General features: G+C 43.9%; 1 protein-coding gene across 3 annotated transcripts in view; it reads left to right on the forward strand.

Annotated features, from left to right (window-relative positions):
* The first annotated feature begins 10159 nt into the window (after nucleotides 1-10159).
* The window catches only part of TTC39B (tetratricopeptide repeat domain 39B), a 70344-nt gene continuing 63580 nt past the window's right edge, over nucleotides 10160-16923 (forward strand). For all 3 annotated transcript variants that reach the window (XR_003989109.2, XM_030469922.2, XM_030469924.2), the window contains exon 1: nucleotides 10160-10409. Coding sequence is in view for 2 of the 3 variants with exons in the window: in XM_030469922.2 (XP_030325782.1) it covers nucleotides 10362-10409 (48 nt within the window). In the remaining variant the exon portion in view is untranslated. The remainder of the gene's footprint in view (nucleotides 10410-16923) is intronic.

The raw sequence follows: 16923 nt of genomic DNA on the forward strand, positions 1-16923 counted from the left end.
AAATAAAGCAAATATGCCATAAATTTGGGTCGGATACAAAGGATCGATAGGTAGGTAGGTAGATAGATTGATAAACAGACAGGATAGATGGAAGGACATGTCAGACACGCTCATATAAGCAAATTATGGTAAAGAAATCTATGACAATTTACAACATTTTAGTTTACAATAACTTGTGCAATGGAGAGTGAGAAGTTGCTTGGTTTACTGGCCTTCACCAGAAAATTACCTTGCAGTTTTCACAAGTGAGAGTATTTGGATGGGTAGTCCTGGTAGCCAACTCACTGTGCATTCACATCTTATGGTATCTTCTTCATGCACCCACATTTGGTGCTTAACATGCTGGAGCTGAAAAGGTCCAACCTGGTTTAGTCACATAATACTGAAGTGTTTTTCTGAGTGAGCACACTGAAGATGTACTGATTTTCTAAAATCCAAAAGTAAAATCAGGACTTTTAAAAGTGGAAAATGAGACCAGAAGAGTTCATAAAAACCCAGCAAATATTCTAAATATGACCTTCTTAAAACTTCTGAGAGCAAAAGTGAAATAAAAAGTGAAATTGTTTCTTCTTACTAATGATTATGTTCTTTAGTAAAAAATAATTTTAAAGTATTTTTAGCCAATCACTGTAGAAGCTAGAAACAGGCAAAATATTGTCTATTGACTAGTTACATTCTGCTGCATCACAGAAAACCAGATGGATCTGTACTCTTTCTGTACTCTCAGAAATTTCCTTGTTCAACTAGAATAGTTTTGTTTGTATGGAAACTGTAAATATTATGAAAATGCTGAGCTGCCTCTCTAACAATATGAGCGTTAAATTTCGTTTAAAGTTTGGTACATAACTGATAGGAGTACCAAAACACCTTGTCTCTCAAAGGATCTCATATCCTGGTATGACTTGGACAAGGACTTAATCATCATTTTTTTTTTCTCAGAATACCTGTGCGCCAGCCCATCTATTTTACAGATGCAAGCTTCTCCTTGTATTTTGTCATGGTTTAAACCCAGCCAGTAACTCAGTACCACGCAGCCACTCACTCACACCCAGGCCAGGATGGGGACGAGAATCGAAAGAATGTAAATCCCACGGGTTGAGATAAGAACAGTTTAATAACTATAATAAAGTACAGTATACTACTAATAATAATAATGATAAGGAAAATAACAAGGAGAGAATATAAAACTAAAAGGGGAAAGAAAAAACAACCAATAAACACAAGTGATGCACAATACAATTGCTCACTACCTGCTGACCGATACCCAGCCTGACTCCACCAGCGATCTGGGCCTTCCGGGTACCTCCCCCCAGTTTATACACTGGGCATGACGTGCTGTGGTATGGAATACCCCTTTGGCTAGTTTGGGTCAGGTGTCCTGTCTCTGCTTCCTCCTCGCTTCCTGTGCCCCTCCTCACTGGCAGAGCATGAGACTGAAAAGTTCTTGATCAGGGTAAATGCTACTGAGCAACAACTAAAACATCGGTGTGTTGCCAGCATTGTTCTCAAATGCTAAAACACAGCACTAAAGCCAAAACACAGCACTGCACCAGCTATTAGAGAGAAAATTAACTCTATCCCAGCCAAAACCAGGACAATCTTTCTGTAAGTCAGAGCATTCAGAAAACATTTTCTTCACAGCTTGTGTACAGTCTAGCAATCCCTGACTACATGCTCTTCAACATGTTTGGTTATTTTGCTTGTGCATGAACAGAAATTTTCATTTGGTTATATGTGGCCAGTAAAGGAAATAATTACTTGGGAAATATCTACTCTATATTTGATGTTTTGTCATCTCTCGGAGTTGTGCCACACAGTGCTGAGGATATTAATTAAGCCAGAATTACTTGAGAGAATTTATCTTCATTGCAAACAGAAGCACCTATCTGAATTCCATCCATCCAGGAGAATTCTTACTGGTTTTACGACAGGATGCAAACCCTTACAACACTGATTTCTCCATCAGGGCCTGCCTGTGACCTTGCAGTCAGCATAAAGCTAAAGCAAATATTTTCACAAAGCGTAGCTGCAGGAGAGCTTTCTACACGATGTAGTACCTCATTTCTCTAGGAAGCCAAAAATTAGCTTCAAAAAGACAGTAAATTCACCAGATGCTTTTTCTGCATAGTCCTCCACAAATCTACTCATCTTCTGATCCCTTTTTTGAAGTAGTTTATCTTTGTTTCTTAGTTCTCTCAGATAGTCTGCCAAATCATTGGCCAAGTCAGCTGCCACAAAGCCGTATGTGAAGATTTTGATACAGAGTGTGTACTTTTAACTCTAATGAAGGAACATTTGAAAACTGCTGCACACCAGTCTGGCATGGAAACATATTAGCTTGAGCCCAGCATCATACTAACATGCCTGCTGGGGTTTTGATTAAGAGCTAGATCAGATACAACCAGCATAAAGTGTGTACAGGGCAAGCTTGGGTTTATCTGTAACTGTCTATGATCTAAATCTATTTATTAAATTTTAACTGATAAATAAAAGCATTTTAAATAAATTGATTATTTAAGTCTTTCATTTTTAGGACTTTGTAAATAACAGGTGGCTTGAATGAACTAATTAAATCATCAATATAGTTAAAGTTCAAAGTAAACTTTTGAAACAGTATTTGAAACCTACAGTACTTGCACTTAAGTTAGTAATGAGTAACGTTCACTCCAATAAAATATTACAAGGAGAGTACAACATCTCACATTATTCTTAACATATATCATTCTCTCCATTGGCTTATATGTAATTTTGAAGGCAGAAGAGTTATGTCCAAGTTTCAAAAGCTCCTACTAATATACTGACCAAATGCCAGGATATACTGAACGAGGTTTACATCCCCAAATGAGGTATCTCAGCCATTTCTCAGATAAATGTACACATTTAGCTACAAAGAACATAGACAGTCCCTACCCAATTTGCAGCAAAATCTCTTCCCTGAACAGAAGGACCCAGATCTGCCATTCAAGTCAGAGCTTCTGAACATGGCAGCCTGCACGGCAAGAGGAAGAAAGCACACACTTGTCTGTTTTGCAGGTCTGTGTTTTTTAGAAAAAGTACCTTTAATGTGGATGTTTTATCATTTAAGAGGAGTTAAAATGCAAGTAAGTAAATAAATAAATATGTATTTTCCTACAGTGTGAAAGGAAGGCCTTTGGGTGCAATTTAACAATTATAAATTGCTGTCCTATCATTAACTCATAGGATCCTCACTCAGAGATTCAACTCCTGTTTCCTTGTGGGAACAAGAACATTATGATGTATACATGACATTTTGGGTTTGGTTTGGGGGAATTTTTTGGGGGGGAGAGTGGGGGAAAGGAGGGGTTGCATTCAGGCATTTTCATTGCCTGATGACTTGAACACATAACAACCATCTGTTCAGTTGGTTCAATCCAGAACATGTTGTTTTCAAAGCAATGAAAGAATAACAGAATGAATAGACAAAAGATGTAACACATTTTCTGGCAAACATAGCTTTGAAAATTTTTGTTAGTAAGGCAAAGAAAATATCTGTAAGGTAAAGTTCTTTTGCTTTTTCTGGTACAAATAGTACCAGAAGTACCAGTGTGTGAAGAAAAAGCACATGGAAATTACTCAGCTACATAAATAGTGTAATATCAAATATGCCATTGGCTCTAGTTACTAGAGGATTTACAGGTAAACCGCTCCATTTCTTGAAGCTAATAAAAGTACCAATGACAAAACGTAGTTTAGACTGTTAATAGGACCAAAGGTTTCAAAGGGAAAAAATGAGCCAATTAATAATTAAGCCTATTAAATGGCAGCAATGCACCAACATCCTTAAGGGTTTATTTAACAAGACATTCTGCAAGAAGAGGTGATCAGCCATTCACAATATCCTATTCAAACATCAAGCATCATGCTAGTATCAGGGGAAGTGATGACACGTTAATGTATTCTGTTTTCTAAAAAATACCCTCATTTAGTGTGGCTTCTTATATCTTAAAAAAAAATGGAGGTTGGATGAGAACAGTTGCAGAGGTAATTTCTGACCTATTTACTTATTACTCTATGATTCTCTGAAACATGCAGTTTGACAAGAGGCTGAGAGAAGCAACATCGAAATACTTCCAATGAAAAGAAATAAGATGAAATGTAATGATGAACAGGAAGAAGCTCAGAGATAAGACTGGGAGAAGTACATAGAATATCTTGCTGAAATAGCAGGAAACTGCTTAGCTTTAAAGGAGAAGAGAGAAGGGAAGAAAACCGCAGAGGGTAAGACATAGCATACCAAGATAAATAAATGTACCATCTGCAGTAGACATGAAAAGGGTTAATCATTTTGGCCTGCAGGTTATAGGTGGGGCCACTTTAGTACCTGCTGGGGAGCGCTCTTGGCTGGATAAAAGAGCAGAGGAGAAGATTAAAAAAACCAAACCAAATCAAACCAAACCAAAAAGCAAACTACAAAACCAAAGCAAACTCCCCCCCCCCCGCCCCGGGAGGCAGGGAAAAGGGAATGAAATGAAGTGAAATGCTCAGAGAGTGGTGTGGGATAGGCATGTTGAGTAAATAATGCTGGTCTGTAACAATACCAGGAGGAGAAGGGGTTTAGGTGATAGAAGGCCTACCTGGGCTTTCAAATGTAGTGAAGTATCAGGTAAGTCCTCGGCTTTGTTGTCTAGAATCACAGAAAATGGGGTGACTTTTAAACCACCTAAGAGATAATAAATGCTGTGGTGTTCTGTTGTTGGGGCTTTGGTTTGGTTTGGGGTGGGTTTGGTTTAGGTTTTTTTGTTTGTTTACTGCTGTTCTTTACTCTTCATGGCTTACCAATTTCCTGATGTATCAACCACCCTTTTGAGACTGACTCAATGTGTTGTTTTGCTTGAAGGTCTGCATTTGTGTGGTGTATTGGGTGCTCTCTGTTAAGGCACATGTATAATGCAGTGTAAGCAACCTGCTTTGACCTTGACCTGGCTGCACTTTCAGCGGTGGCTGGATCAGGTGACCTCCTGAGGTCACTTCAAACCTGAAGTATTCTGTGACTTCCATTGTGAAAAGTTGTGCAGTGGCTGTGGATACCTCCAGTTTAAATTGTGTCAGCCTAAGACCAGTTTGACTCCACGTGGAGCAGGAAAGATATGGTACTCAAGTGTTGGGGGGTGTGCCTGTTTCTAGGGCTAAAAGATTTAACTAGTCTTTCTGAGTGACATCTTTTAGGATTCTCTCTTAGAAGGTGATAAGGGGATACACAAAATAATCCAAATATAACCCATAAGTTAGGCATGGTATCTGTAGAAGTGTTGCTAGAACCTAGTATGCAAATAATGTCAGTGGAGATATACTGGTAAAAGCACTAAAGGCCGACCGAAAGCCAGGTGGATTAACTGCATTATGTTTTTACCAAGGGTTACTCATACAACCTGTCTTAGGTACACAGAAGCAAGTCACATGGTAACTAAGGTAAACCACCCTGTGTTGTCCAAAGATCATTGCTGTTCTTTCCCTGGCTTTGTGAAAGAGGTGAGACTTCCCTAAGCAGTGGAAGCTTTCTTGCAGATATTGTTCAAGATCCTCTTTATGCTGAAGTGTCTGGTAACTGCCTGATCACCTCTCTTCTAGTCTCTAGGGCACGTGAACTGGTAGTTCTGCATTTATTTTCATCACTACAATATCTGCCACTTGCTGGTATGGTGAGTGAAGGGAAATATGGCTGTCTGAAGGAAATGGTGGCTTTACTTCAAGATGGCTAATGCTTTTAAATGTGGAAACATGATCTAGGAGTTTGAAACCACTGTGGCATTCTAAAAGTGTCTAATGAAGGTGAAAGTCTAAGTACTGCATTAAAAATACTGCATCAGTATATTTGTCAAAGAAAAAACGCCTACGTTCTTCTCTTCCTAATAAAGTTCTTGAGAGGTCTAACAAACAGGATTTAGATGAAGGAGCTTACTGAGGGTAGAAAACAGTCATTCCTAACTTTAACAGCCCAGTACTTTAAGCTTTACTTGATGTCTGTATTTGTAATCTCTGCAGTACACAGGTACTCTGTGCCATACTACTGCCTCTGTGCATGCCAAGAGGTGTCTTGGAGAGGCTGCTTTCTTTTATGTCTTCCATAAAAAGTGTATGTTGCTGTGCTTGGTTCAGTTCCTTATGCCCTTTTGCTGGGGCCTGAGGCCAGAGAACGTGTTTTGAGGACACTGACTTTCCTTTATTTAGTAACTTTAAATGTTGCATCTACTTGACCAGGTGGGCTGCTCTGCAGCTTGCTAAGCTGTCCTCACTGGGTGTGGGAACACAGGCACTGGGGACGAGAGCTAATATCCCTGCCAGAGACTAAAGGTGAAACCTGAGACTTGTCGTAGGGCTGGATAGTGCAAAGGACCCTGTGTGCGTGCATGTGCACGTGTGCAGGAAGGGGCAGTTGACAAGAAAATAATCTTATAATCAGTCTTGGCCTTCTGCGTACAACTACATGTATGCATCAACGTACTCCCATGTGTTTTAACTCTAAAGGGGTTACTGCTGTTGCTACAGTAATCTCTGAAATACTGTTTGTGAACAACAGAACTAGCTCAGCTTGTGGTAAGAAACACTATTTTGATAGTGGTCCCCATTAAGAAGATGTGTTGCTTCATCTTAATTGGCAAAATTAATGCTGACTAAAAGAAAAATTGTCTAGAGGCTACAGCATAGCTGTTATAATACATCAGGAAATACAGCCTCACTGTTTTTTCTCTTGTTATATCTTGCTTTCATTGCAGAGTTGTTTGGAGGTGTTTTGGTCTTTGTTTTTTTTTTTTTCTTTTTCGCCTTAGCTGGCTTCTCAATCTTTTGATCTTGAAAGCTATTCCTCAAGTATGGCGATTCATACTCAGCAAATATTTCACAGCGTATTTAAATGGGTAGAGTCACTTGCAGTTTGTACTGCTCTGAGTACTCATTGTTCCAACAGGTAGTTTATGAAACTGCTCTTCTGGAACTAGGTGGGACTTGGTTTCTGCCTTGCTCACTTGCCCTACTTCCACCGGGGAAGCTGGTAATCGTTTATTGATTGTTATCTACATTTCTTCTCTCTCTGTGAGTCTGAGACTGTGTAACCTTACTGGAATGTAGCTGCAGGAGTGCTAAGGCAACTTCTAGGCTTCACTTACAGCAGGCCCGTTCTCAAGGGCTATTTTCTAGTCCTCAAGAAAACTAGGTTGGTACCAAGTGTTTATACTGAAGTTGATTTTATTCTTTTATACTATCTGATCATGAGGGGCAGAATAAGGCTTTTCATCCTTGTGGGATCTGTATTTGATCACAGAAGCTCAGAAAAAAATACTTCTTTTTCCTTATTGTCCCATGAATTCTTAAGAGGCAAATTCCAAGTGAATAGCTATACTGCAGAAGGAAACACTAGCAGAGCTATCAAATATCCAGGTAGTGTTAACACAGCAGCATGCAGGTGAGGGATCTGAAGACAGGGGAAAATGTAGGCAGGCTTTCCTTGGACCGGAATTCTATACAGCTATGCCAGCCAGAGGGGAATGGACTCTCAAGGTCTTGGCTGCTCTGTCAGATCTCGGTAAAATCTTTTCGACACATCCACTGGAATGCTCTCCGAATACGGTGTGGAAGATTAGTAGTCAGTTCATAATCTTCCTAATTCTTGCTGCAGAGATACATACATTCAAATGGATAGAAACTAGAGCTGGCGGCAAACTGCAGCAGCCTTCTTTTCAGAGGATTAAGACCTACTAATTCTTGTCTATATTCCTTCAGAATTTGTTGGATTTTGTTCTGTGTAGTTTTTTACAAATGGAAAACTGAAGAGGAAGATCAATTTGCAAGAATTTTCTTTAACACTTCAAGGGAGAAGGGGAAGAATGATTAAACTGATTAAATCCAGTGTGGGCATTTAGGGTGGGATGGCTCTGAGATCCGTTTTGACTGCTATTACAATGACCTAAATGGTAACATGCAGCCCATCAAAGACCAAGCAAAATTAGGTAATGGCTCTGCCATTCTGTAGCAATTTTAATCTCTTAGCTACTTGGATCAGGAATGATATGACATAGTTATCTCCACCATGGTTATTTTAGCATGCATCTTTGTTCTGACCAGAGAAAAGTCACTGCCTTGAATATGCCCAAAAGAGCATAAATGAGCTAAAGGACTTGGCAGGGAGGAACAAATACAACAATATAAATGAAAGCTATTGAGAGCTAGTCATAACGAAGTGGTATTGAACTTGCCCGGTATATTTACTGAACCTCTGACTCATGCAGTTATGCCTCCCATGCATAGAGTAACTACTCGTGACTACGAACTCCACACTGGTGTGATTTCCTCAACCTAACTCTAAAAGCCCTGGTGATCCATTAACAGTTTCTACAGGAACATAAGGGATCAGGCTAAACTTTTATTCTCTGTAGCTGGAACTGGCAGTGCATAAGTGCCTAGGTTGGTGGTTCCCACAGAGCCAAACCTGTTTCTCATCTTTAAGGATGGTGTTTCTAGAATTTGGGAGACCTTATGTCTTAGCTATCCTACTCATATAGTATGTACCCCATAGTATTCTATTACAGAATAACAGTGGTTGAAATGGAGACAGTCTGCTGCTCTAAGTAAAACGGCATCTCAAAGGGATTGCCTTTGGAGCTGAAAAATAAAAAGGGAGTCATGTCTTCAACAGAGGATGGTAACTTGTATGACTTTTGTGAACAGTACAAAATTCTGATGTAATGGTAGCATAGGTTTCAGGAGGAGCTGTGTGGGCAGACATGACTGTGCTGTGAGTCAAATATAAAGCATTTGGGCCCATCTACTGCATTTGCACTACACATTTCATGTGCTTCAGATCAGTTCTGAAATAAGTATATTAATATCACTGGAGTATCTTCCAACAAGTTGCCAGTGAAGAAACATACTTAAGTTTGTATAGGAGTATGGGAGTAAGGTGTCTGTGACACCTTAACTGGGAAGAGTGCAGTCTTGCAGGACAGATGAACATACTCAAGTTGGGTTCTCCGCCACCTTTTACTTAGCTTAACTGGGTAGAAACAGAACAGGTACAAGAGTACAGTCTGCATGAAGCTAATGGGGACACTTGAGTTGGTAGCCTACACTGGAAGCCTGTACTTCTGCCTCTGCTTAGAGGACTGAAGGACCTTCCTTATCTCTAGGCTGTACTCTCGAATCTTGCAAAAACTCGTAAGACTGTATGTACCTCCTGGTTAGTTGGATCTGTTCAATTCTCTTTTAATCTCTGTTGTTCTAACCAAAGCCAGTACATCTAAACTATATGTATTTTTTAACAGGGGCTATGACAGAGAAGTGACCTGTAGGAAGTGGAGATGGGTGTCACACTACTTACTTCTTAGTAGAAGTTCACCTCAGATGGCAGAATACAGGAAGGTAGAAATGGTCAATTCTTAGCATTATGATAGTGTGAACTAACAATAGGATAAGGCAGGGTGGAATTCAATGGTCTCTCTTAAAGACCTGCTGCTTTGCAAACTTTCTTCTCAAGTGATAGCATGGCGATGAAGCAGCTCTTCCACAGGGCGCTGAAGGACCGTGCAAGTTTCTCCTGGACTTTGGGTAGTGAATACCTGGAGCAGACTGACAACACTGGACTCATCGGGTCTGCAAGCGGTGCCGCCTATGGCCCCTTCAGACAAGCCCCAGAACACAGCAGCATCGCCCGTCCTTTCCTTCCTCCGCAGCAGCTGGCTGGGCTCCACAAGCCAACGAGGCGGCCGGTTGGTAGCGCACAGCACAGCACAGCACAGGACACGAACCGGTTCAGCTGCGCAGGGCACCGTGCGGGGGGCCGAGGGGCCGCAGGGACCAGCTGAAGGGAGCCGCGCTGCGCTCTGGCCGGTGTAGCGGATTGGAGGCGGCGGGCCGCAGGGCGCTGGGGGGCTGGACACGGGCCACGGCTTCACCTTGTGAGGAGGCCTCGGCACGAGTTTGGGACGATGCTCCCTTTGCCCCGAAGGCCGCGCCGGCCAACCTCACCCTGCGACCGGTCCAGCGGGCGGGGCCGGTGCCGGGGGCACCCCTCAGCCGCCCGGGCCGTGAGACGGCGCCGGGGCCGGGCATTAACGACCAAGGGACGGCCGGGGCGCCGCAGCTCCCGACCGGCGGGGCGGGGCCCCCGATGCAAATGAGGGGGCGCGGCCATGGCGCGGCCGGGACGGCGGGAGGCGGGTGGCGGGAGGGAGGCGGCGGGCGCGGCCCCGGCCCGGCACGAACGAGGCGGGGGGCGGCGGGGCCGGGCCGGGCCGGGCCGGGCCGGGCCGGCCGGGAAGCGGGGGGGCGGGTCCGGCGCCGGGCGGTGGGGAGCCGGACGGGGCGCGGCGGCCGCAGTCATCCGGCGCGGCGGGCAGCGGAGCGGGAACATGGCGAGCGTAGGGAACGGCACAGAGGAGAGTGGCGGCGGCGAAGAGGTAATTGGAGGGATGCGGCGGGAGGGCTCCGGGGACGCGGGCAGCGGCCGGTTGTCCTCTGCCGGCGCGGAGGCGGTGGTGGGAGACGCGGGTGGGGATCCCCCTCTGCCGGCATCGCGGTCGCCCACCTGCCCCGCCAGGGCCAGCCGGGTGCAGCCGGGCAGCCGCTTCCTCCCGGGGCAGGCCCGGCCGCCAGCGGGAATTGGGGAAAGTTGTCCCGCTTCCCGCACCGCTGCCGCCGCCTTCGTTTAACCTTTTATTTATTTATTTATTTATTTTACTTCTCTTTTTTAATTTTTTATTCTTTAACCCCGGCTTCGGGTCACCGCCGCGCTCCTCCGCTGCTCCGTGCGAGTGTGCCGCGCCGCCGCTCCTGTGCGCCGCGGGCGGGCGAGAAGCGCGGCCGCCGCGCATCTCCCGGGCAGGGCAGAGGGAGCGAGCAGGGCAGGGGGAGCGGGCCGGGCAGGGGGTGTGAACAGGGGCAGCGGGTCGGCCAGGGGCAGCCGGTCGGGCAAGGATGCGGGCAGGGCAGGAGGATTGGTTAGGGGAGCGGGCTGAGCAGGGGAAGCGCGCAGGGCAAGGGTGCGGGCCGGGCAGGTGGAAAGGGCAGGGCAGGAGGATTGGGCAGGGGGAGCGAGTAGGGCCAGGGCAGGGGGAGCGCGCAGGGCAAGGGCAGCGGGCCGGGCAAGGGTGCGGGCAGGGCAGGAGGACTGGGTAGGGGAGCGATGCAGGGCAGGCAGGGCAGGGGGAGCGGGCAGGGCAGGGGGATTGGGCAGGGGGAGCGGGCGGGGCAGGGCAGGAGGATTGGGAAAGGGGCGCGGGCCGGGTGGGGGTGCGGGCAGCTGCCCGCGGAGCGGCTGAAAGTTGCGCGTAGCTGCGCCTCCGTGTGACGCTGGACGGCAGAGGGAAGCGTTGAGGTGCGGGTGGTCTGGGAGGGTGCGTGCGTTGCCTCCTTCGAGGGCCCGGGTGCATCAGGTCTTCCACAGCGGAAGTTTTTGCGTTTAGGAAGTGAAACCGGACAGAACTGTAGTTGATATAAGGTGCGTTATAGAGTGGAGTTTAAAATTTCCCCGTTAAAGGTCCTTTAAACAGCCTGAACACAAATCCCTTAAAATAGTCACCTGGACTTTTAGATTTTCTCTGTATCCTCTCAGTCCAGAAAAACACAATAGCAGAATTCATTGACAGCACCTTTCAGAAAGCTGGTGATAGTAAGGGAGCTCCTAGACTAGCTTTCAAAAAGGACACTGCAAATCTGAGGCAGTTTTAAGTGGAGGCTGCTCTTAAATGCAGCAGACATAGTCCCAGCATGCACATGTGGGAATATTGGCTTGATTTCTGACTGTGCAGTCTAAAATGAACAATTTTAGCATTGTGTGCAATCAGCAACTTCTTCAAAAAGGTCTGTAAGGCATCCCTACAACTAATATTCAGTGAATTGAACTTATGAATCATATGAATGCCTAATACTTGGGGTTTTTTTGGTGGCTTTGTTTGTTTGCCTGTTTTGCTTTTTAAACCTTGTTGTGATTAGTTTTGGAAATGCATGTAACCAGTGCCTCGTTTCTGAGGTGAGGTGGTGTTGCATACAACAGAGCAGCTGACAGATTTATCTGTAGGGCTTGGTACGCTGTGTAGTTCAGTTGAATCCTCATGTCTGTATTTGGCAGGTGCAGAAGCTGCTCTTGGAGCACATAATAAAACCCAGCTTGTTCTTTTCCTTGGTTAGAAAGTGGGGTTATATACTAGTCTGTATTTCAGTGTGCTGTGAAACTTGCTACTTCCTAAGGTTACAGTGTGGAGGCACATTGTGAAGAGGATGTGAAATGCTTGAATCTCATCCTATACTGGAGTGAATCACTGCAAAATTATACAGTGATCTCTGTGGGGCTGAGTTTTGTTTCTGATATAGGGAGTAGTACAAGTGAGAACAAGCTATTAACAAACTCTTCCTGCTCTCAGGAAGCAAGTAGTTGGGGTTCAGGTAACACAGGTATTTGGCAACTTGGTTGTTGCCTAGCTGCCCAGTGTGAACAACAGAGAAGAGTATTCTTCACTGAATGTGCTGTTAAGTGTCAGTGCTTTGTTACAGGGGAATAAGCTGGCATGCAAACAAATATAAAGGTTGGCATAAAAGCATCTCAAAGAGGCTTTATTTGAGGAAGCAGCTTTGAGCAAGAAGCTGAAAGAAGTTTCTCCAGATGAGCTGGAAAGACCTCATACTCTTTGCAGAGACTTGTGCTTGATTCTCTGTAGTCTGAAACAGACCAGAATTGGTAATGGAGCAAGTTCTCGTACTTTCCTGGTGAGATCCCAGAGTTCAGGAAGGGAGGGCAGATGGTGGCTTGATCTTGGGGAAGGTCACTGCTTCTGTAACAAGAAGTTGCCTAGACCGCTGTAGACTGCCTTTGCCTGCAGGTTCACTGCAATCTTTTTGCTAATACGCAAGATGTGATTTCAGCAGTTTGTGCATGAGATAGTTGATTTTAAGTCCCGTAGCTTTGTTTCCTTAAAGTGTTTGCAGTGGTCGTGATGTTGAGAAGCCGAAGTTGGGGAATGTTCCTGTTAGTTTTGTTCTTAAGAGCTGCATGCATCTATATCATGCTGTTTATGTGGAAACATGGCAGGTGGAAATGCAGCTTCCTGATTTAAGTGTACATGCGTAGTACTATATGAGCATAGCTTTTAGCATAGAATTTTGCTTTGCAGGGCCTTGTGAATACTTCTTCATCCCTGAGGCTTTGAAGAAGGATATGTTAGCCTAAACTTTGAAGTTATTTCCTACTTAATAGGACATTGGCTAGCAAGCACCATGCTTCTAAAGTTCATGCTTAAGGTAGCAGGTAGCTGCCCCTGCTGTAGTCACTGACGGATAATATTTGTGGGTTTTCTTATATTTCTTGCAGCTCAAGGAAGTGCCAGATTCCATGTTTATCTGTACTTTTTTAGGTGATTTATGCCTCCCTGTCTTGCAGCTGTGGCTTTGCAGCAGGCATGGCAAGGAAGCAGTAAGAAGTCTGAGTAAGCCTTTGGCTTTTTTTTCCCCAGCTAATGCAACTGTGGTAGTCCAGTGGCATTGTTTTCAAAAAGTAACAAACCCCAAACAAACAAACCAAACCAACAAGAACTGGAGACCTGATCCCAAGGAGATTGTATTAATGACATAGTGTTGTGGCTATGCTCATCTGGGAAAACAAATGTTTATTAAACTCATGATTTTCCTGTGCTGTGTTGCTTCCCAGGTGTTAATGTATGGTTGTCCTCTACTGGGAAGCAGTTTCCTGGATGCTACCTGATTAAGGTGAAAGTGCCCACCTGTGGCGGGCCCAGTTGTCAATTCAGATCTTGATATTCTGTCAGCACTTCAACCACTACATGACACTGAATTCATCTAATAAAAGTACTTGTACTAGTATTCTTTTGGAACAGGTTCCAAATCTAGGACAGATATGCTTAACTTTAAGGACAAAATAGCACTCCCAGTCACTGCAGAGTCTTCAAGCAAAACTTTAAGCCTTCTTCTCTTCCCCCCTCCCCCGCTTCCCACTGTCTAAAGATTACTTAAAATAGTGGGCCAGATCTGCTTCCCATTAAGTTCACTCTGTGCTGCCCTGGTTTTTCAAAGTCTTAAAGCCAGCTTAATTGGTTACTTGGGGATTCCCTATCCATTAAAATACAAAACAAACCAACCAAACAAACCAAACCCAACCTTGGCCTTTGTACATGCAAGGGTTGTGGCCAGACAGAAAGGATCATGATCAAGAAGTATCTAGATGCTAAAAAAAGTCTTGTTTGGGCACATTCAGCCAGACTAAGAATTATATACAGATCTGAAAGTGATTTGGTGCCCTTGCTGTGGTTAACTTTGAGGCTTATTTTGAGGACAGCTTGGTCAATTCAGCTAATCTGTGCCTCAGCTCTAAACTAACCTATTAAGGAAAATTTGGGTAATGAAGGTCTGGTGATGCCTGCTGTACTTTCCTGAACTGCCCAAGCAGGGACAAATGCTGTATAGGCTGGCTTTATCAGCCTGGACAGTTCATCTTTGGAGCCCATTTCAAAATGAAACCTGCATGGTCTTTAGCTCAAAAGCTGTTTAGTACTGGTTAGTACTCTGTTTCTGTACTCAAGCTTTTCTTCTACTGCCGCAGCAGCTTCTGCACTTTATGGTCAAAGAACTTGCTAGTCGTGTGCTTCTTTCCACCAGTAGCTTAATATAGTAATGTACTTTAGAATAAATTATAGAACTGTGCAGCACTGGCCGTTCTTTCTTGTTTACATTGAGCACTGAGGACTCTTCAGCAGTTTGGTTTGGTAATTCCAGCCTGGAAGAAGAAGTTTCTCCTCCAGAAACTTTGAGAAGCTGGAAGCAAGCCACTGTGGTACATTTTTTCACCTTTAAAAGTAAAGAATATGTTGGGAATATGGCGTTGGGAAGGAATACTGAGAGCACTTCCTCACATGAAAGATGTTTGTTTTTAAAACATCTTAATCTCGTATGTATGGTTTTGTCTTTTTGAGGAGTAATCTTGCTTAGCTGAAGAACATAAAATTTGAACCCATTTTGTCAGCTTATTCTGAAGGCTTGTGCTTTGGCACATAGCTTGTCTGTTTTTTCCTTTTCCTGTTTTGGCCTCTTCTAGTATTGGAGCACATCTGAGATGAGAAGCAAGCTGTTCCATTCCACAAACGAGAAAAGGACTGTGGTGAAATTAAGCACAATTACTAATTTCTTCTTTAGTAAATAAAAGTAGGTTGCTGTCTCTGCTTCCAAGGTTCTGAAGTTCTTTATTTCAAATAAAACTCTGGTTTACCCATGGGTGTACCTCTTGAGAGGTATTGTTTTTCCTTGTGACCACCTATTAAGGTAAGGATGTGTACTCCAATTTTATGTTACCTATATTATTCTTAGATGGCTCATTTTTATTGTTCACATTTTTCCATTTCTTATTTGGCTTCATAGAGCTTGTTTCATTCAGCCGTTTGAGCCCCCTGGTAGTGACTGAATTTGAAAGATCGGTAGATAAGAAAAATAGTGTGGCTTAAGGCTCTATTGCTTTCCTGCAGGGGAAAAGGAAGTGTATGTGATGTGTTCTGCTTAAACTTTCGTAGTTGATGTTCACTTTGGTTAATCAGTGTGCTCTTCCTCCTCAGAGTAAGGGGTGAAAAATACAGGGAATATGGGAAAAGCACCAGATGCCTCTTAGGGCGGCAGAGGTGACAGGTAAACTTTTGGGAGACATAAGTACCTATGAAGTGAATTTGTAAATTTGTTTGTCTGTTATAGTTTGCCTCTACTTTTCATCTTCTCATTGCTGTGGTTTTGTGCTTTGTTATTCTTGTGGGTTGGTTGTTTCTTTTTTTTCCCCCCTGTGGAGGTTGGGGTAAAGTGGTATTTATTTTATATACAGATAAAAAAGAATTAAAACAAAAAGGAAGACTCAGCTTTTTATCTTAAGGTTTTGTTTTTTGCTTGTACACTTAACCGCTGCTGTTCCATTGTGGAAAGCAGCATCTAGTATCTTTTAATGAAGCTTTTGAGCAGTGGATGTTACTGTTCTTAAGGGTACAGCTGTCTTAGTAGTTGTAGCTAAAAGCTTGCCATCCACTATATGGAAAGACAGTTCTGTGTCTTCATACGTACTTCATACGTAAATGTAAAGGGGCATATATTGCTTGTAATTCCAGTAAATCTGTGTGAGAATCATGACTTTGTGGAGGCATGTTTGGTTCTGCAAATGTGTGTTCTTCCTGTGTTGGCCTTTTGTTATTATGCTTGGAAAAACTTCTAAACCTGATGGGTTTAAGTCACTCTCCTAAGCTTATCTAACTAAAAGGGCTTGCAATGGAAAGTTTCAAACAAGTAACAAGGCTTTCTCTTCTGGTGTAGCACCAGCACAGAAGGTGGAGAAAAGGTCATAGTTGCTGGTAGAAATACTGCCCTAGAGACTACATCCATCTGGTGGGCAGTGATTTTCACACATGCTGTTTTTTCTGGAATAATAGAAACAGTATTACCCTTTAAAAAGCAGAAATGGCGGATCACTGCTCTCATTTTGAAAAGAGAGCAGAATCGTGCAGCTGAAGACCCGAGAATCAGCTTTCATAGGTGGATCTGTGCTGCTGTTGATATGTGTTCTGGTTAAGGCCTGGGCATATCCAAGAGCTTTGTACCGTAGGTGGTCACATGTCTGCTTAGATAGTCCAAAATGTGAAAATTTTTGTGTGAATGCTAAAAATTTAGTCTTCTGCTAAAAAGAAATCTGGTGGCCTTCTAAAACGGGGCTGTGGCGTTGGTGGATAAGGGAGGAGTAACTGATGTCATCTGCTAGGACTTCTGCAAAGCATTTGGCACTGTCCTGCACAGCATCCTTGTCTCTAAACTGGAGAGGCATGGATTTGATGGATGGGCCACTCACTGCATCAGGAATTAGCCGGATGGTCACACTTGGAGAGTTGTGGTCAACAGCTCAATGTCCAAGTGGAGACTAGTGATAAGTGGTGTTCATCAGGG

The sequence above is a fragment of the Strigops habroptila genome, chromosome Z (assembly GCF_004027225.2).
Source record: "Strigops habroptila isolate Jane chromosome Z, bStrHab1.2.pri, whole genome shotgun sequence".
Taxonomy (NCBI): domain Eukaryota; kingdom Metazoa; phylum Chordata; class Aves; order Psittaciformes; family Psittacidae; genus Strigops; species Strigops habroptila.